This window comes from Hyla sarda, chromosome 1 (assembly GCF_029499605.1).
Source record: "Hyla sarda isolate aHylSar1 chromosome 1, aHylSar1.hap1, whole genome shotgun sequence".
Classification (NCBI taxonomy): Eukaryota; Metazoa; Chordata; class Amphibia; order Anura; family Hylidae; genus Hyla; species Hyla sarda.
Window position 1 is genome coordinate 329,605,182 of NC_079189.1, and position 21,423 is coordinate 329,626,604.

At 43.4% G+C, this 21,423-nt stretch overlaps 1 protein-coding gene across 4 annotated transcripts in view; it reads right to left on the reverse strand.

Moving 5' to 3' along the window:
• The window catches only part of ACO1 (aconitase 1), a 65,898-nt gene that overhangs the window by 8,977 nt on the left and 35,498 nt on the right, over positions 1 to 21,423 (reverse strand). For all 4 annotated transcript variants that reach the window (XM_056519623.1, XM_056519606.1, XM_056519614.1 and 1 more), the window contains exons 4-16: positions 16,809 to 16,946; positions 12,709 to 12,778; positions 12,407 to 12,590; positions 9,403 to 9,542; positions 7,331 to 7,502; positions 6,039 to 6,139; positions 4,453 to 4,569; positions 3,833 to 3,992; positions 3,479 to 3,614; positions 2,715 to 2,799; positions 2,204 to 2,360; positions 1,758 to 1,882; positions 790 to 894 (exon numbers count right to left, since the gene is read on the reverse strand). In XM_056519623.1, the coding sequence (XP_056375598.1) occupies positions 790 to 894; positions 1,758 to 1,882; positions 2,204 to 2,360; positions 2,715 to 2,799; positions 3,479 to 3,614; positions 3,833 to 3,992; positions 4,453 to 4,569; positions 6,039 to 6,139; positions 7,331 to 7,502; positions 9,403 to 9,542; positions 12,407 to 12,590; positions 12,709 to 12,778; positions 16,809 to 16,946 (1,690 nt within the window). The remainder of the gene's footprint in view (positions 1 to 789; positions 895 to 1,757; positions 1,883 to 2,203; positions 2,361 to 2,714; positions 2,800 to 3,478; positions 3,615 to 3,832; positions 3,993 to 4,452; positions 4,570 to 6,038; positions 6,140 to 7,330; positions 7,503 to 9,402; positions 9,543 to 12,406; positions 12,591 to 12,708; positions 12,779 to 16,808; positions 16,947 to 21,423) is intronic.

Consider the following 21,423-nt stretch of genomic DNA (forward strand, 5'->3'; position numbering starts at 1 on the left):
CTGAACTTGATGTACATGTGTCTTTTTTCAACTGTACTAACTATGTTGTTACTATGAAATATTTCTCATTATCACAGTGTGGACCAACATATATATTAGTTTGCATTGTATGCTTACTCTTTTCATTATACGCTGTTCATTATACTTTAATGATTTTATCCATCTCAACACCTCTGGCTATTAATGATCTCTTCTGATCCCTTTCATAAGGGGGTATTATACACAAGGTGGAATTTCTGGGCAAAAATAAATGTTCTAAAGGAAGATTGATAGAATCACTGTCTGTGATTGTGATCTGTTACTTAATAATGGTTTCCTGATAAATCTGCAATTATTATTATTATTATGTGGAGAAATGTGTCATAAGCTCACAAATAACGGTACAGAGAGATGAGTTTTTAAACTATTTTGTACAGTGGAGACGATTCTATTTGAAGACATTTGTTGTTTATGGTTGTTGGCTCTTTAGTTAGAGATATTATTAGTCCTTTTTCAGTAGAAATGTTATACATTAGGGTACAGCGAGTGTAGGGGTGGGGGGGTAGTGGTCAGCAGAATAGTGACTTTTTTAATCTACATATACATTTAGTTTTCACAGGTATGAGCCATATAAAAATATATTAGGAATCTGCAGGCTTCAGCACTATCTGATATACATGGTTTATGACTGACTACTCACACCCTGTTTTTAATTATTAGCAATAAAGGTTACGTTTTAGGGTTTTTTGATTCTGTATGATCGTTGCTCTGTTGGCCAGTGTTCAGTGGGTCACTAATAGTTTAACATACCAAATTGTCAAAGAAAGGAGGGGATTTGATATATGTTGATTTTGGATCCCAAGGATATAATGTATCAGTCGGAGCCTTCAAGTTATTCCAGCTCTCATTGACTTTCTGCAAGACAGAACAAAATATATTCAGAGGGTTTAAAAGGCGGATACATAAATAGAAAACACAAAGAAAACCACTTTACAACATACTGGTATAATGTTGAATTCAAGGTAGGACTTATCTTAAAGTGAACTTCCACTTAAGCCAAATTTTAGACAACTTTTTTTCTAGTTAGTGAAACAAAACATTGGACATAGAATTTGCTTTTAAAGTTATTCTCTTTTGATCACAAAGGAGAATCCAAAGATGGAACAGATCGAATATTTAAAAAATAAAAAAAATGCTATCCCTTGCAAACCTTATACTGTGTCCTAGAAAAACAATCCAATGATTTAAATTCGGGTAGAAGACAGACATGGTCGCACATCTACAATCTTGCACAATGATCCAATTGCTTCTCAGCATAATATCAAAAACTAACAGGTTGTTAGTATATACGTTTTGATCAAAAGGTACAAAAATCCAATGATTTAGGTGGGGTTTCTCCACAGACTCTTATGGCTTATGAGCAGGACCTCCACCAATCACAAGAAAAGAAAAGCAAGGTCCCCAATTCTACAGAAGTATCTTCATTTGGGTGTAACTCTCTCTTTACAGTGAATAGAAGATACAAAAATGAGATGCAGAGTTTGTGCTACAGGTCATTTCTTTACCACCAATTCCCTCAACGGAGACTAACTGCACATAGAATACACTTTCTACAATTGAAAAAGTGTCTGTTCTATTACCTAATACAGCCCATGAATAAAAGCCATACTGTTTCAGTCCGAAAATTAAAAGAAGTACAGCCTCTCCCATAGTTCTGTACAGCGAATACAATTATGCTGGTTTATGTCTTAAAATTCACAATAAAGATACTTTAATACCTCAATTTTTTCATACACCTCTTTGAACATTCCAGGGATAACACATTTGATCTCCACAGCTTGGATTTCATCCCTTGTAGGCCAGATGTCTCTCAGGAATACAGGCTTGCCATCAGCATTGACCCCTATGAAGATAATATGGAAAATAGATTTATAAGGCATTCTTCTCCTGAAAAATATTGTCAAATGTAATCAAAGGGAAAAAAAAAAAGATCTTTGCATCTATGAAGGCAGCTGAAATGTGCCCAAGTCTGACTAGTCTAGGGAGTAGAGTTTTCACATATATACATTTTACATTCTATTTATGAACCTTCTTTATAAAGCCTTCCAAAGAAATGCAATGCCAGCAAGTACCGTTGAAAACACTAAACTGTGTCATCAGTTACAACATCTGAAAAGGCTGAACTCATAACATTTATTACAGATATCTGCAGTGTGTTGCTTACCCAGAGGTTCTGTCTCAAAGTCAATTCTGATGGTTCCAGCTATGGCATAGGCAATGACAAGAGGAGGCGAGGCCAAGTAGTTTGCACGTGTATTTGGATGAACACGACCTTCAAAATTTCTATTACCAGATAAGATACCTGCCGCAACTAGGTCGCCCTGCAGATAACAGGTAGAGAGAAAAATGGCAGGTATAAAGAGTTAAAGTTGGTCATGCACACTCCTTTGATATTAAGAAACATGGTTAACAGTCAAGATGGACTAGCCTGTAATTCAGTGATTGTACGGATCACATACTGTAGACAATGGCATAGCGCATGGACCTAAGAGAGGTTCAGCTGCGTATCCTTGAGGGATGCCTACAAGACACTGCCTGCAGAGAGCAGGGGAGATATATGGGCTGACTTCATAGCTCCTTATATGTGCAACTCCCCAAAAATAAGTTGTGTTCATTACCTCAACCTACCAATAATATATAACTTATAAAAGGTGTCCAATGGATGCAACACATACCTGAGTAATGGCTTCCACAACGGAATCAGGCAAAGGCCCACTGTTTCCAATGCATGTCATGCAACCATATCCTACAACATCAAAGCTGAAAAAAAATATATATATATATAGTCATATGTTATACAAGCTTATCAACAGTGGGTAACATATATTCATGAACAAAGCAGAGGTGTGTTTCCATAAATAAGCCAACTGCTGAGGGTTCTAAGCAAAGGCCCTTTTCACAAGAAACGTCCACCAGTAGCATTCCCAACTCTAAATGGTATAAGGTGTAGACATAATTTTAATGCAATTTCATCCGTAACAAGTTTTGCAAATGTGTACACTGCATTTTAAAGCTTCTCAGATCCTCTAAGAAGTTTTGTTCATTTTTAAAGATGAGAAAATAACCAACCCAAAAGTACATAGTAAGTGTACGCAGCAGGAGTGTACAACATAGCAGCACCAATGATTGTGTGTGATCTGCAGAGCAAACAGAGAAACGAAAAGGAAATGAGGAAAAAAAAAAAGGAGCCATGGACTGATCGGCAGAGCTCCAATTTTAGGGACCTCTAGAACAAAACAGAGGGTGTTTGTCTTTGAATGGAGTAAAGATGCAAACTCGCACAGTGCCTGGTTAAGAGTGTTGTAGTGCAGGGGACAATTCTTTGAATCTAGCAGTTGTGGGCTGGGCATAATGCTGTTACTCTCCAAGTATAGAAAAGCCTTTTAAACCACTTTTACTGCAGGGGGCTGCAGTGGACAAGTCTTGTAGGAATACATACCCAAGTTTGGAGAGGTAAGGCATGACGCCGCTGTCTCTGAGATAGTAAGTCACTACCCCGCTGCCAGGAGATAGGCTTGTCTTGATATAAGGCTTCACGGTTAGTCCGGCTTCAACTGCCTTTTTGGCCAATAAACCTAACCAAATGGTACACAAATATATTATAAAAATTACAGCTACTATAGGAAGATTATGTAATACACATCTACAACGTGGGTAAACTAGTTTTTGTAGAAGAACAATACTTTTTTTTTATATTATCATTATTATTAATAATAATAATATTTATTATTATTAACAAAGTGCACTATATAGAAATTAGCAACATAAAAACACAGAAAGAAGTGATCCTCACCTGCACCCAGCATAACAGAAGGGTTACTGGTGTTGGTGCAGCTGGTAATAGCAGCTATGACCACAGAGCCATGGGTCAGTTCATAGTCCACATCATTATAGGAGAATTTCACTTTGTCATTATGATGGCCTGGAGGAATTTGGAAGCCTTTAAACCCTTGCTAATGGAATACAAAAAAAAAAAAGAAAAAAGTTAAAACCTATAAAGAAGCAAATTAAAAAGGCATCTAACAGTACATTTAAACTGCAGAAAATACTTGATGTTTCAGGTCCAAAGACTTAGGCTACACCACTGAATGGCAACGTGTCCCAATCTGACTGCATCATGGTATACTGTCATGGAGACCATGGGGTCAAATGACTAAATGCCAAATGACTAAATGTGGGAACAAAGATGTACTGTATTTAGTAATATAAAGCCAGGAAACACTGAATCTGACAGCAACAGGAGACATATCAGATTGTCTCAGTAGTGCTGCCTTAGGCTTTGGGCCTGTAACATCAAGTAATCACATCTGAGCACAGAAGGGATTACAAATGGTTTCCTCAATAACTAATAAAAACAAAAATTACCACAGAAACAATCTGCTATATGACTTGTAAAGAAATAGCTTTTCTTACCTTGGCTCCTAGGCAACTCTCAAAGTCTGTTTTCATGTCAGACACAGCTACCTTATCCTGAGGCCTCTTGGGTCCACTACAACAAGGCACCACCGTACTTAGATCCAGCTCTACCACCTGTGTAGAAAACATCTCAGTACAAATCAGACTGTCATAAATAGTGGCCATTACGACATCCATATTCCTACAATACAGCCATACTTTACTACCCAAATTACATGATCCGATGAAGGAACTGACTTCAATTAATTTGACTCCATTTCCATTTCTGGTCTTTATGCCAGGCTAAGGAAATGGTACATCTCTCCAGCCTCCAAATTAGTAGGCAAGCGGTGGGCCAAACTATTGAAGATTCATGACCAACCTAAACATATCTTAACAGGTTTGGCAGACATCCGTACACGTTTGTAACCAAAAGTGTCGGGAAATGCAACTTAAACTGATTCATTTTGCTATTTACGCATTCACGTTGCCCCCATCGTCCAGAAACCCGCACAGGTTGACATGCTGCCCAAAGTGTAACATTCCAACTGCAGACTTCTTTCATTGTATCTGGCAGTGCCCACAGGTGAAGCAATACTGGAGCAAGGTGTCAATGCTAATAAACATGGTTGGCTCGGTCAACGGGGATTGGGCTATTATGAGGCACTTTTCCACATCAGAATACCCTCATCTCACAATACTTACTCTTATGCCCATCTCCCCCCGATAGCTCACTCAATTATCATGCTAGCAAAACTGGGCCTCTTACCAGAATGGTTATCTACTTTGCCCCTGACATTTCAACATTTGATCGAAGCCCTTAAACAGTTATTCACACTCAATAGGAAGGAGATACTTCTTCACAAGGAACATTTTATTTACCAAATGGAAACTGTTCCTTTCATCTTTTTATAATCCTTCTGAACTGGCCTCTATCATGCGGCCATTTGTTAGCATGCAATGGTACATGTTGGCGGCTCAATCCCAAGCCTTGGAAATCCCATGACGTCTTGAGAAGGTGGCAATTTTTACTCACTTTCCGGACTCTACCTATGGCTCCCGTGTCTGTGGTCCCTGGGGACTGGTTGGGTGGAGGAGTCTGCTCAGTATCTGTCTGTAGGTCTGTCTATTTGTTTGTCTGCTTGTTTGTCATTGAGTTTAAGTGCCTTCCAGTTAGTTCTGTAATTGAGCTTAGTGGTTTCATAGTAGTTAAATTGCTCTGAGACGTGGCTAGCATAGCCACTACTTGTCTTCAAGAAGTGCCATGGCAGATCATCAGTGGGCATCTGTTATCGCAACACAGCCTAGTTCTGGAACTTTAGATTTCCTTGCCGTTTCCTTGAGGCTCCACCCTAGTGCATTATCTGCCTAGTTGCCACTGTCATCCAAGGTGTACGCTGTACAATCCTTTTCCTGATAGCCTGATCACATTATCAAATATGATTTTCCATGTAACTCCTTTATACAATCTGCACTGTTATCTACACTGTTTCATTGTACCATGTTTGTTGTACAACAAAAATTGTATTTAGAAAGACATCCATATTAGGTATATTATATAGGATACCAGCATATAATACTCATTTGAAAGTTTCCGCTTTTACCTGAGTGAAGTCGGGATCCTGTTCTGTATTAAGGAAGTCCCTGAAAAGCCCAGCAGCTTCTAAATACTTTTGAATATATTTCACTTTATTGTCTTCACGACCTGTGACGTAAATATGTAGCATTAACATTTCATCCTGTGATTAAATGACTCATATTGGACAAATTTGTTACAAATAACCAACACAGATTAACGTCCCAGATTGTCCTAATACTGTGTATGACTGGCACACTGCGTAAATAACATAAGGTGCGTTACCTTGACAGTGTTACATATGTATGTGTTCTTCTGCTAAATTCTAAGCACAAGTGTCTGACTCTCCTCTCTTGATAGCCACCCTCTGAAACAAGACTATCGGGACACTTTCTAGGCCATAGCTTTACAGCTTATTCTTGGCACTTATAATTGGTGGTGGTTTCAGAATTTATAACATTTTCTTTTTCTCAGACATGTGTCAAGGAGGCGGGATGAGCTGGTAAAGTGCCGCAGTCTAGCACTGATGTACAGCACTCTGTATGCCAATCAAGGTGGGGCTGGGAGGTGAAAGCGGGCAAAGTGGTGTGCTAGGCTGTGGCATTTGAGCAGCTCAGTCTGCCTCCTTGACACTTGGCCGAGAATTAAAGAGGCAATTTTATAAATTAGGCAACAACATCCACTAACAGGAAAGGTATAGATTGTTTTGTACCCTAACCGCTATCCAATTATGTCTGCAGCTTTTAGCAGCAAATAGGGATGACAGATTCCCTTTAAAGTAATCTCAATACTTGACTACATATGACATTTTAAGACGTGCAGCACACCTCAACCAGGTTGCCTGGACTCTGCTTTACACATGGCTGGCTTCCAACCACTGCAGCTGGCTCACAGACCTGGCTAAGATTTGTCCAGGCTTGATCTAAACTTAACTAAATATCTGTTTGTCTTTACATTCTGCATTCAAAGCTTGCAAAGTCTTATCCATTTCTTTCAAGATTCCTAATTTAATCCCTAGGTAATAAACTGCAAAAGAAAAACAAAAAACTGTTCTCCATTTACAAATACCACCAAGAATGCAATTTCCCCATACCACAGCATACCAGACGTGGTAAGTAAGGACAAATACTAAGTATGTAAAAGAGGTCAGAAATGTAATTTGTAGGCTTAGTAGATGCACAGCATTTTCACACAGTAGAAATCAATGGTGGCATTCATTAGACCATGGCATGTTGCCAAAAGTCTGGATTGCAAACTGTATAGGTCTCTGTTGCTAAACTACAGAAAATGTCTTTTACCATGGTAAAGAATTACTCTCACCGGTTTGCTGCAGATACTGAATGCTGACCAGATCAACAGGGAAAAAGGCTGCAGTGGCTCCATACTCAGGACACATGTTGGCAATAGTAGCACGATCAGCAATAGAAAGTTGCGCCACCCCGGGGCCAAAAAACTCGACAAATTTTCCCACAACTCCAACTTGACGGAGGTGCTGCCATAAATTAAATCACAACAAATATTACCAAAACAAATGACGTAAAGCAGGCCTGTGACATTGAATAAGCTTTCTTATCTGAAGGCAGTATAGTATACAGGAGAAGCAGCTGAGAAGACTATGTTAAGTTTTGTAAGAAAAGATTTGGTTGTTTAGTAATTTGTCTGCCTCGAATCATATCTAGCACAGCCACTACAAAATGCATGACATGTGCAAATGCGAATCATGTAAAACACAATGTGACCAAAGGGGAGGTTGAAACACTCGCCTGCAGCCCCTTCAAACAGCTGATCAGTAGGGGTGTCAAGCCCAAAACCCATAAAACAATGAAATATTGCTGGCCTATCCTCCTTTTAAAGCCTGGATAACACATTTAAAAAGGTTCATCCTGGTTTTTTAAATGTATGGCCTATCAATAGACAGACAGTGGACTTCATACACCCCTGCCTTTAAACTGTAATGCAGCCTTTATTATTAACCAGCACTTGTGTAAGTTACGTAGGTTTTTTATTAGTGGCAGTGCAAGGAACTGCAGTTCACTTAAATGAGACAAGGCTGCAGCTCTTTGCACTGCTGCTACTAAAAGTACTAAGGATGCATATATGAGCACTGGTAAACAATGAAGAGGATGCAGTGCTCGCACAAGAGCTATGGCCTCTTAAAAAAAAAAAAAAAACTCATTAAAAGGAGGTGCCTGGAGTCGCACCAAACCAATCTAATTGTTATGGGCTATTCTGGAGATAGGCCATTAATTTTAAAAGCCCAAATAACCCCTTTTATGAAGGACCTTTTGTCAGCAGAAATAATTATGTTTTTTAAAAGAAAAAAGTAGAACACACACTGTTGAAATCAGGGCCCCCTGGAGGCAGTTTGCCTGGTGCCCCACACATCACTTTGTCACACTCCCCTTCTCCTCAGCTTAGAGAGTCACATTTTACTGTGCAGTGTGTGATTGTCCCTGATTGGCTGAGGCGTGCGCACACACCTCCTTTAACTATACTTACTGCTTCTTTAACTATGTCACTTGTGTGACCTAATTTATTTAAGTTTATATTTTTACCACTTTAGGCTGGATATCTCCTTTAACAGCAATGGAGGTGGCTGCTGCTGTATGTGTTATGTTTTCTAAAGCCCGCTTTGGCGATGACCCTCCCTCTTCCTGCCGATACCTCCACGCTTTTTATGGTAATGCTGAGGAAGAGGGGGGAAATATTAATGGAGGGGGCATAGTTTTCAGCAGAAGGGGACAGAGTTATCATCCGGAGCGGGCAGGAGAAAGCATTGCACCTACAGCAGCAGCTGCTTCCAGTGCAGTTTAGAAGAAATTTCCATACCAGCAACAAGGTGAATATCTCCTGAATGGCTGCACACTACCTGTATATTACTGTTACTGCTGTGGACTCTGCTGTCAGTTTGCCTTCAAACACATTTTTGTAGTGACCAGTGCCCTGATTCCAACAGTTTTTTTTTACTTTTTTGCTACGCCCCTCTATTCATGGGATATAGTGGTTTTTCCAATAGGTTGACATGTCCAAAGCAAAACCTCCCCTGAAACTGTATGTCACTATCTCTATTTTAACCTAACATCAGCAAAAAAAATTTTTACATTTTTTTTTAATAACGCTGGTGAGATTGGTGTGGGGGGGGGGGGGGTAGGGGTTCTACAAGACATTTTGTATAAACCAGTTTATTGAAAGGTTTAGAGAGAAACTCCAACCTGCACAATATATGTTTTTCCATGACAGTCTTTCATATATTGCACAGTCACTAGGTTTTAGCGAATTTCTCTGACAAAAATCTAGCTTGAAAATGTGAAAAGACCAACAAAATGCCCCTGCACTGATTACAAAGAAGGCCCCGCTTTCTTTTAACAAATAAACCAGAAGAAAAGTAATACCTTAGTCACTGTAAGCACAATGTCCGTAGAAGTCACTAGATGGTGAGGGCTTCCAATCAGTTTATATCCAATGACTTCGGGTAGCACCATACTGATTGGTTGGCCTAGCATGACCGCCTCCGCTTCAATTCCACCGACACCTGATTCAACAGATACATACAGCAGGGATTAGCTAATGCCAAGAAACAGCACATCAACATGCCTACAAAATGGTCTAACTTGAAGCAATAAAAGTTTCCCAAAGTATTATCAGTTTTCTCTCCTTAATGGATGTACTATTGTATTTACCATCACTTTTATTATGACAAATCTATAAAGTACAGTATAAATATTTTATCAGCCAAAGACAGATGTTTCACATTGACATAAGTATTCAGAACCTTTAAAACACTTGAAATTTGGCACAGATCCTTTCTCTTGATCATCTTTGAGATGTTTCTACATCTTGAGTTGAGTCACTTGTGGTGAATTTAGTTGCCTGGACAGGGTTTGGAAATACACATCTCTGTCTATATAAGGTCTTACAGCTGACAATGCATAGCAAAGAAAAAACCAAGCTATGAGAGAAAGAGCTGCCTGTAAAGCTCAGAGACAGGATAGTGTGGGGGATCTGGAGAATGGTACAAAGAATTCTGGTGCACTAAAAGCTCCCAAGAGCACAATTGCCTCTATCATTTCAAATGGAAGACGCATGGAGCAACCAAGATTCTTCCTAGAGCTGGGTGCCCCACCAAACTATGTAATTGTTGGAAAATGGCCTTGGTAAGAGAGGTGACCAAGAATTGAATGGTCACTCTGGCTGAGCTAAAACCGGTCACTCCCGTATCCCTGCTGTATGCGGCCTGTATGTCATGTATTTCAATAAGCCGACCGGAGTGAAGCGCTGACTCCGGTGCGCTCATTTTTGTCCCGTACGCGGTCTTCCCACTGTACCTAAAACCGTGGTCCACGAAGATCCCCAAATCCAGATGTGTAAACTAAGGATCGACCGATATCGTTTTTTTAGGGCCGATACCGATAATCGGTGGAGGTTAGGGCCGATAACTTATACCAGAATATCGGTATAAGTTATCGGCTATTTATCCCCCCGCGACACCGCTGCAGATCATTGATTTAAAGCGGGCGCTTTAAATCAATGCACTGCAGTGGCTTTTGCGGTGCCATAGGCCGCCGCTGCCACCCGTTTCTCTCCCCCTGCCTTTCCGGGGGTCCTGAGTCCCATCACCGCCACCGCTCCCCCCGCTGCACCGCGACCGCCCAACCCCCTGCCGCACCGCGTCCGCCCCCCCGAACAGCGTCACACCCCCGAACCGCACCGCCCCGGCCCCATTGCCTCCCCCATCCCCGGTTTTATAATTACCTGTTCCCGGGATCCACTCTACATCTGGCTCCGGTGGCGTCCTCCTGAGCGGTCACTGTGCGTACTGACGGTGACGTCACGTCACTCGTCATTGCGCACAGCGTAACGCAGGACGCAGCAGGAGCCAGAAGTAGCATGGGCCCTGGGAACAGGTAATTATAAAATCTGGGATGGGGGAGGCAATGGGGCCGGGGCGGTGCGGTGGGGGGGTGTGGCGCGGCGGGTCGGGGGGGCAGTCGCGGTGCGGCGGGGTGTGTGTGTGCGGATGGCGGGGCATTATCGGCTTATCAGCAAGGTAATTGCCGACACCGATAATGCCCAAAATTGTGATTATCGGCCGATAATATCGGCCAAACCGATAATCGGTCGATCCCTAGTGTAAACCTTGTGGCATCATAACAAGAAGACTGGAAGTGTAATCTCTGCCAAAGGTGCTTCAACTAGGTACTGAGTAAAGGTCTGAATACTTATGTCAATAAAAAAAATATATATATATTTATAAATTAGCAAAGATTTCTAACATCCTGTTTTCACTTTGTCATTATTGGTGCAGAACGATGAGGCAAACAAACCAAAAACTGAGTTGTGTTATCGTAAAAGTGGCTTTAACGCAATAAATAGAAGTAGGTTGAAAGCTAACCTCTGAACGGACTGTTTAGTGAACAAACATTAGGGGAGATTTATCAAAACCTCTCCAGAGGAAAAGTTTCCAACCAGTGGTCAAACAAAAGATTATTTTCCTAAGAACAATGAAAACCTGTCCAGAGGAATAGTTGCCCATAGCAACCAATCAGATTGCTTCTTTCATTTATGAAAAGGTCTCTGAAAAATGAAAGAAGTGATCTGATTGGTTGCTATGGGCAACTATTCCTCTGGACAGGTTTTCATTGTTCTTAGGAAAATAATCTTTTGTTTGACCACTGGTTGGAAATGTTGAATATGACTGACTACTGTCTAGACCAGGGATACTGCCATGCAAGAAAGAGGCCCTGCCTGTTGCAGAACATTATTCCCCCAATCTGTCACAGGGTGAAATGAGTACCTGCAGTGCGGAGAATGTAAATCTACAGTTCCCAGTAGGATCTGTGGCCCACACACTGTGCGCTCTGAATATAATACTGCCACATGCTGTACCCTGAACCCATTTTGTCACTGTGCCCTTAAAAACAATGAATGAGGTCTCAGATAATGAATGGTATGACTTTCTATTAAAAACTGTGCAACCCCTTAATGAAATGTGCTGCTGCCTTACGCACTTAAATCATTGTTTCCAAACTGTGACCCTTCAGCAGTTGCTAACTACAACTCAGTCATACACTCACAGAAGAGCATTATGGGAGCCCCTGCCGTCATAGGGGAAAGGCTGGGCAGCTGTGCAGGGAGCAGATTGTTTCCTCACTCTGGCCAATGCTCAGCTAATCCATTGTATCGGTCACTTAAAGGCACTGATAAAATGGAATGCATGGAGAGATGATGCCTCTTCTTACCTGTTCCCTGAACAAGCTGGAGGTGGCGGAGGTGACTGTTGTATTTTACCTGATAAAACAGTAATTCTAGTGGAAATTACCCATTTTCATTCACTCTGGTCTACTGTATATGGGAACCTTTACAGTAACACTTTTATAAACAAGAGCTTAATCTTACCCCACCCAAGAACTCCAAGACCATCGATCATAGTGGTGTGCGAATCTGTCCCAACAAGGCTATCAGGATAGTAGAGACCACCCTGTTCAAAAACTACTCTGGCCAAATACTCCAGGTTGACCTGATGAATGATGCCAGAGCCTGGCGGGATGATTCTCATATTCTGAAAGGCCTGGGACCCCCACTGGAATACAAATTAGCAAAAATAAGTCAACAACAATGATATAGTGTATTACATTTTCCAGACAGAAGTACAGTTTTCATATGCTAAGAATACAATTCCAATACTCTTACATACTCACTTTTAGAAACTCAAATCGTTCTCTGTTTCTTTCAAATTCCAATTCCTGATTTTTTTGTAAGCTATCTTCCCTAAAACACAGGACATAAGAAGGAGGAGATGTGCAGATAAAGGCGACATTTACTTTTCTGAAGTTGACATTTTATCTAGGCAGTCTCAGCTGAAGAAACACATGCAGAAGCGTCCTTCACACCCAGGTCTAACATGCATCCAGACTTGCTCAGTGAAAGAATATGTGTTTTATTTATTTGCATTTGTGCAGATTGCCATGCAATATTTTATTTATTTATACTATTTTTATTTATTTTTGTATGATAAGGAGATTTTTTTTTTTTTACTCACCATAAAATTTCTTTCTCGTAGCCTTCATGGGTGGGGGGGGGGGGGGGGACACACTTATCCTGATGGGTATATGCTCTTGCCACTAGGAGGTGCTGACACTAGGAAAAAAAAAAAAGTCGTCTCCTCCTTGGCAGGATATACTTGCCCACTGGAAGTGAGGAAATCAGTTTTGTCACCAAGCAGTAGGAGAAGCCAAGAAAGAAATATGTCCGAAGGACCCCAGAAAGGAATCCCAGATAAAAAAATGTAAAAAAATACGGAAAAGAAAATCCGGACAAAGAATGAAGAAATGGGTGGGTGCAGTGTCCCCAATTGAAGGCTACGAGAAAGAGATTTTACGATGAGTACAAAAAAAAAAATCTCCTTTTCTCGGTCGCTCTTCATTGGGGGACACCTATACTGATGGGACATACCAAAGCAGTCCGCTAGGGAAGGAAAAACAACCAACAGCAAAAGGGGAAACAGTCCAGAGACCAAACCCACTCGACCGTAAGGCCTGCAAACGAGATCCAGGGCAGAGACAACCGAGACCCACTAACCTGCCCGAGACCACAACCATCACTAAGGTCCAAAGAACCAGAAGGGCCGACCTAGAAAAGAAGACACGCCACAGCATACTAGGATAGTGTCCAAGACAAGGAGACTAACCAGACATGGACCCCAGCGGTATGAATGGACCGAAGCAACATCCAGTCAGGACGGGAACGGAGGAGGAAACAAAAGATAGCTTACTCCAGAAGACTGTAGTGTCAGTGTAGCGCAACTGACACCGACAAGGAAGGAGGAACAAACCCCTCCAGGGAGATTGCACCGAGGCAGAAGGAGAGCAATCGCAGGACCCAAACAACAGATTGTGCTAGACCGGCTGTAGCTGCACCATAAACTCCTCCAACAGAGGAGAGTGCCAAGTCTGTATGAGCAGCAGTAGATAACCAAGAAACAGGAAGAGAGTCAGGCTGCAAAAGTGCACAGCTCCGCTGATTGCTCTCAGCATAAAAAAAGGGCCCAGCCAGGTACCCCACCTATATAGAGGAGGGGAAAACCAGGGGTGGTCGCTATGAAACCCTGGCCCAGACCATGCCAAGCTCCCTGATCCCTGTACCCCCTGTGGAAGGGGGATGATCAAAGTGCGCCAGGCACTATAGGAGCAGTGAAATGCCGCCTGAAGCTAAGGGGGCAAAGTACTGGGTGGACGTAGTCCCCAGGAACCCTGCAACAACATATCAAGGAATGGAGAAGCTAATTTGAGTCCTGACTACGAATGGAAGAAGCACACACACCCAAAGCATTGAGGGGAACGCCTCAACGTGGTGTAACCCTGGACCAGAAGGGCATCAACAGAGCCATTCTCGTCATTTCCAAAGGCGTCTGAACCACCCTGCAAAGGAAAGGAATCCAGGACAGATACCTTGGAGGCATGGGGGGGGGGGGGGGGGGGTTGAACCGATTGCGTGTGTATTGTAAAGGGCCATGGAGCAAAATGGGGAGACTCACTTGAAACTACACCTTGGCAGTGGATAACCTGAACTACTATCCACGGTGTGGGAAGTTTATGGTAGTGGACCAGACGTAGTAGTAGACCATGCAGACAAAGTTGGGCTGACTGGTATAGGATTCCTGGATGCTCAGGAACACTCCATCGAACCCCCCTACAGAAAGTGACAGGTGGCTGAGGAGACCAAGCAGACCACTGTCTGGCTTACTGGTATGGGTCCATAGTATCCAACGGGTCACTCCTTTGGACACCATGAACAGCAGTGTGGTACCGGAACTCCAGCCGTAGATACATCAGCTGTGTGATGAGTGGCAGGAGGTGGAGGAAACCACGCAGACCACGGTCTGGCTTACTGGTATGGGTCTATAGTAGACAACGAGTCACTCCGTTGGACACCTTGCATCAGCAGTGGGGTACCGGAGTGCCAGTCGCGGATGCGGCAGCTGAGAGATGAGTGACAGGCAAGACTACTATCCAGCATTTCAACATCAGGACCAATCCATGCCCACGCAGAGACACTTCCATGGAGACCTCGGACTAGACCGGGGGGATCCAGAGCCCTAGTTGTGGATGCGGCAACCTGTAGAGGAGGGAATCATATTGTATGACACACCAGAACACCCCCATGAAGGGTGACATGCCAAGGCTCTAATAGCGCTTAGTTGCCACAAGGGGTAGCTCAAGAAGTAATGAAAAATCCAGGGCGCAATACAATTGATGGCCACAAGAGGGCGCCAAACACCAACAAATTGTCTTAGTGACCAGTGGTGAATTAAAAAATATATACTTTGACAGTGCAGCCCGCCGGGAAGGGAGGGCGCGCTAGAAGTACACCACCCCGGAGCCGGCCTCAGACTAGGAGAAGCATGGGGGGGGAGGAACTTATATACGATCTGCAGCCATTAGAGGAAGGGGGCTGGGGAACTGGGTGAAAGACGCAACCGGTTCCTCCCCCACTAGGGAAGCGCCCGGCCGCATGGGGAGAACTGAGGGCTGTCTGTCACGTGGGACCGGCTGCCTGCGGCTGTAGGTCTCTGGTCAGCCCATAAAGAACAAGGCCAGGTCACTGTGCATGGCCGCAAAAGATAGGAGTAAGCCTGGGACCGGAGACCCCCTGCCTTCAGCTGTAAGTCTCTGGTCAGCCTGTAAGAACGCAGCCAGGACATTGTGCCTGGCCGCAGCAGATAGGAGTAAGCGGGCTGGTGTGCCCGCACTGAGAACGCAGTCAACCGGGTGGGACTGGAGACCCACTGCCTACAGCTATAGGTCTCCGGTCAGCCTATAAACAATGTGGCCAGGACACTGCGCCTGGCTGCACAAAGTAGTAAGCGGGCAGATAATTCCCCCACTGGGGAAGCGGACAGCCGCACGGGATCGGAGACCAGCTGCCCCAGAGACTGAAACTGGGGCAGCTGCATAGAGTCTCTGGCCGGTGGGAAGATAACTGGGCCAGGGCACTGTGCCTGGCCACAATACATGTGTAGAGATGCGTGGCCCGAAGAGGGGGAAGGAAAGGTTCACCGGACTGTCCCCCACCAGAGGCCATGAGGTGTCCGGCCCAGCAAAACCATGTGTAATGGCCGCTGAGGAGCTGGGCACATGAGAGGAAGGGAACCCCTGAATGAACAAGAGGGAGGGATAGGTGGAAGGGGGGGTTGTACATACTAACCCACAGCTCCATCTTCTTATACACTGAAGACTTCAACTAGCTTATGGCCACGCTGCATCATGCCAGGCTAAGATAGCTGGGCGAACAGGGGCAAGTGGGGGACCCGGACCCAGGGTACAGCCTCTAGGCTCTGGCCATCGGCGATAAGGGGTTGACTGACGCCCATGGGGGGGGGGGGACAGGGGACAGGTAGCGCCATGCTCCTGAACCCCCACCTGAAAAAGGGAAACAAAAAGGGAGATAAAAGCCTAACTAAACCGCCCTTACTAGAAAATAGCTCTGGGGAGCTTTCCTCCTGCTGCCACTAGCTAAAACTGATTACCTCACTGCAGGTGGGCAGGGATATCCTGCCAGGGAGGAGCAGACTTTTTTTTCTTAGTGTCAGCGCCTCCTAGTGGCAAGAGCATATATCCATCAGTATAGGTGTCCCCCAATGAAGAGTAACAGAGAAAGTCAGATTTGTTCAGCAACTGATTAAAAAAAAAAAAATCACATTGCGGATGTCTAGCGTCATTGGGGTGTAAATATATGATGAATTGAATTCATGCAGAATGTTAGAGCATGCAAAAGACAGACTGCTCAGGAACAGTCTCACCTTCTGTTGAAATCCACTTGTATGGAATGGTCAATCACCAAATCTGCTGGACAAACAGGGTTGATTTTTTCTGGATCTCCTCCCAATCGCTTTACTGCATCTCGCATTGCTGCAAAATCCACCACTGCAGGGACACCACTGGAAAAAATATGTGCATAAGACACTTAAGAAGTTGACAAAGAATTATCAGGTTTTAATATGTTACTTACAATCAGAAATGATAAAGAATGAGTCTGATGGAATCTTCATGGGGAAAGGAGATTTTCAGAACAGTAAAATGTGTACCCATAAATGTCTTTATCCATATGCAGGGGTGTGGACATTGAATAGAAAACTACTTGTCCACGGGACTAAAACGGAGCAAAATCTACTTGTCCGGGCCAATTTTCTCTTTTACACTTGTTTTCATCCTCACCCTATAATAGCCATGAATAACTACTATAATGATACCATTTTATTTTTCCATAACATTTGCTCCGGGAAAAAAAAAAAAAAAAAAAAAAAAAAAATCGGTGAAGTGAAATTGAAATAGTAAAAGATAATTTAGCAAATTTAGTGGTTTTCTTTTCTACGCCATTTACCTTGTGGTTGAGCTAACATGTTGTTTTGATACTCTAGGTCGGACTGATTACAGCAATACCAGATTTGTAGCGTTTCCATCATGTTTTACTACTTTTTTTTTTTTAATTGCCATTTTCTGACCCCTGTAGCTTTTTTTCCCCACATACGAGGCTGTATGAGGGCTCATTTTTTGTGCCATAATCATTTTTTTTTTTGTATCGGTACCATTTTGGTATTGATCTGCCTTTTTATTCTCTTAACTTTTTCTGGGATATTATAAAAATTGCAATTCTGTGGTTATTTTTTTTTTACATTTACATCATTTACCGTACAGGATACTTAATGTTATATTTTAATAATTCGTACAATTACGCACGCAGCAATACCAAATGTGTTTATTTTTATTATGTTTACATGTTTTCATATATGAAAAGGGGGTGATTTGAACTTTTAATATGGAAGGGGTTAATGTGTGTCTTTAAAACTTTTACTATAGTGGATCACCGCATGCTGGCTATTAGCGGCGGCCCCCAGCTACTGAAAACAGCCGTGGGCTGCAGAGTATGGAGTGGACACGAGTACGGAGCCCGCTCCATACACCCCTCTAAGCTGTGCTTGTCGGGGGCTTTCAGGTCTGGCCCTGCTTGCCCGAAGCAGGGCTAAGGACCTGAAAATTTCACCTGCCCGATGCCGGAACTGCATGTCCCAGGCGTCGGGCAATAGGAAGTCGGGCGATAGGAATTCCATATCCCACATAGGAATTCCACAATACCACATACACAAGCCTATTATGGCTTATATAGTGCCTATAGTGATGTGTGTTGTGAGAGACCTAGACTCTGTGAAATTGATTTCAATCATTAAATGACTGCATTAAACAAAATTGCATACAATGCAATAGATATCTTCCATTTAAAAAAAATAAAAGGAATCTTCTGCTTCATTGTTAATGTATATAAAAGGTAACTATTTGCTTCAATATTCTTCTTAAAGGGGTACTCCGGTGGAAAAATATTTTCTTTAAATCAACTGGTACCAGAAAGTTAAGCAGATTTGTAAATCACTTCTATTTAAAAATCTTAATCCTTCCAGTAATTATCAGCTGCTGTATACTACAGAGGAAGTTTTATTTCTTTCTGGAGTTCTTTTCTGTCTGACCACACTGCTCTCTGCTGACACCTCTGTCCATGTCAGGAACTGTGCAGAGTACAAGCAAATCCCCATAGCAAACCTCTCCTGCTCTGGACAGTTCCTGGTTCGGACAGAGGTGTCAGCAGTGAGCAGTGTGGTCAGACTGAAAAGAATTACAGAAAGAAATGCAACTATCTCTGTAGTATAGAGCAGCTGATAAGTACTGGAAGGATTAAGATTTTTAAATAGAAGTAATTTACAAATCTGTTTAATTTTGTGGCACCAGTTGATCTAAAAAAGAAAATTTTCACCGGAGTACCCCTTTAATGACCATTTACCTTAATTATCAGCTGCATACTGGTTTGGACTCACATGAAGGGCCTTAGAGGACTCCATAGAAAAACTGACTTTTTCCACCACTGTATGATTAAGAGAGCTAGAGTGTGGGTCCTAGCATGGTACTAACAAAGGACCAGAATGGGGCAGATAATTCGGAACTACGACCATCGATAAGAAAACTAACAGGACTACCTCCATTTACCTGCTATACATTAGCAACAGGCAAAAAAAATAAAATAAAAAAAAAAATAAACTTTCCGGGGAGTGCTTTATTAGCGCTACAAAAAATTTCTGGGGCCATAAGAGTTAAAAGGGGTGCTGTCTGCTGTCTTTAGAAGAAATCTGCTCTGTTTTTCTATTCCATTTAAAAGTGGTCAGGGGCTAGCTGCATTCAATTACTGTACATTGGTTAATGGCTAGCAGTTGTCTTACCATTAAAGGGGTATTCCAGGAAAAAAACATTTTTTTATATATCAACTGGCTCCAGAAAGTTAAACAGATTTGTAAATTACTTCTATTAAAAAAAAATCTTAATCCTTTCAGTACTTTTGAGCTTCTGAAGTTAAGGTTGTTCTTTTCTGTCTAAATCCTCTCTGATGACACCTGTCTCGGGAAACGCCCAGTTTAGAAGCAAATCCCCATAGCAAACCTCTTCTAAACTGGGCGTTTCCCGAGACAGGTGTCATCAGAGAGGATTTAGACAGAAAAGAACAACCTTAACTTCAGAAGCTCATAAGTACTGAAAGGATTAAGATTTTTTTAATAGAAGTAATTTACAAATCTGTTTAACTTTCTGGAGCCAGTTAATATATATATAAAAAAAAAGTTTTTTTTCCTGGAATACCCCTTTAACCCCTTAAGGACTCAGTCCATTTGGACCTTAACCTCTTCAGGACATAGGGCGTATGGATACGCCCTGCATCCCGAGTCCTTAAGGACCGAGGGCGTATGCATACGCCCGTGGGAATTCCGGACCCCACCGCTAGCCGGTTGGGGACCGGAGCCGGATGCCTGCTGAAATCGTTCAGCAGACATCCCGGAATATCGCCCAGGGGGGTCATTATGACCCCCCATGTCGGCGATCGCCGCAGATCGCTGGACAATTCAGTCCAGCGATCTGCGGCGATTCCGGGTCAATCGGGTCTCCAGTGACCCGGTGACCCGGAATTACTGGCTGTTCGGGGCCGAACAGCCAGAGCCTGCAGGGGTGAGGTGGCACTGGTGCCACCTCACGATCGCCCTGATTCGTCGGCCGGATTACCGGCCGACCAATCAGGGCGCCTGCTGCGGGTGTCACTCCCGCACCCGCTCCGCCCCTCTTCTGGAGGACGTGAGCGGGTGCGGGACGTGCACCCCGGGTGCTGGGGACCCCGATCCCCGGCGCCCCTGTTGGGATCGGGGCCCCAGGAGCAGCTGCGGCGGCGGAGACGACGAGGGACTGACCTGTGCGGCGAGGATCGTTGGAGGTGAGTGACAGCCTCCTGCTGTTGCTTAGCAACAGCTCCCAGCATGCAAAAAGGGCATGCTGGGAGCTGTAGTTATGCAACAGCAGGAGGCAGACCACCACAACTCCCAGCATGCCCTTATGGGCATGCTGGGACTTGTAGTTTTGCAACAGCTGGAGGCACATTCTTTCTATGGAAAAGTGTACCTTCAGCTGTTGTGTAACTACAACTCCCAGCTTGCACAATCAGCTAAAGTGCATGCTGGGAGTTGTAGTGGTGCATCTGGTGGTTGCATAACTACAACTCCCAGCATGCCAGTTGGCTGTCGGTGACTGCTGAGAGTTGTAGTTTTGCAACAGCTGAAGGCACGCTGGTTGTGAAACTCAGTTTTTTTTTACCTAACTCAGTGTTTCACGACCGGTGTGCCTCCAGCTGTTGCAAACTACAACTCTCAGCAGTCACCGTACACCATGCACCGTACATGCTGGGAGTTGTAGTTTTGCAACAGCTGGAGGCACACTGGTTGTGAAACACTGAGTTAGGTCACAAACTCAGTGATACATAACCAGTGTGCCTACAGTTGTTACAAAACTGCAACTCTCAGCAGTCACCGACAGCCAACGGGCATGCTGGGAGTTGTAGTTATGCAACAGCTGGATGTCCCCCCCCCCAATGTGAATGTACAGGGTACACTCACATGGGCGGAGGATTACAGTAAGTATCTGGCTGCAAATTTGAGCTGCCGCAAACTTTCTGCTGCAGCTCAAATTGCCAGCGAGAAACTACTGTGAACCCCCGCCCATGTGACTGTACCCTAAAAACACTACACTACACTAACACAAAAAATAAAATAAAAAGTAAAAAGGGGGCACCCTGTTTGGGAATCACTGGCGTAGAATACCCCTATGTCCACCCCTATGCAATCCCTAATTTAGGCCTCAAATGCGCATGGCGCTCTCACTTTGGAGCCCTGTCGTATTTCAAGGCAACAGTTTAGGGTCACATATGGGGTATCGCCGTACTCGGGAGAAATTGTGTTACAAATTTTGGGGGGTATTTTCTGCTTTTACCCTTTTTAAAAATGTAAAATTTTTGGGAAAACAAGCATTTTAGGTAAAAAAAAAATTTTTTTTTTTACA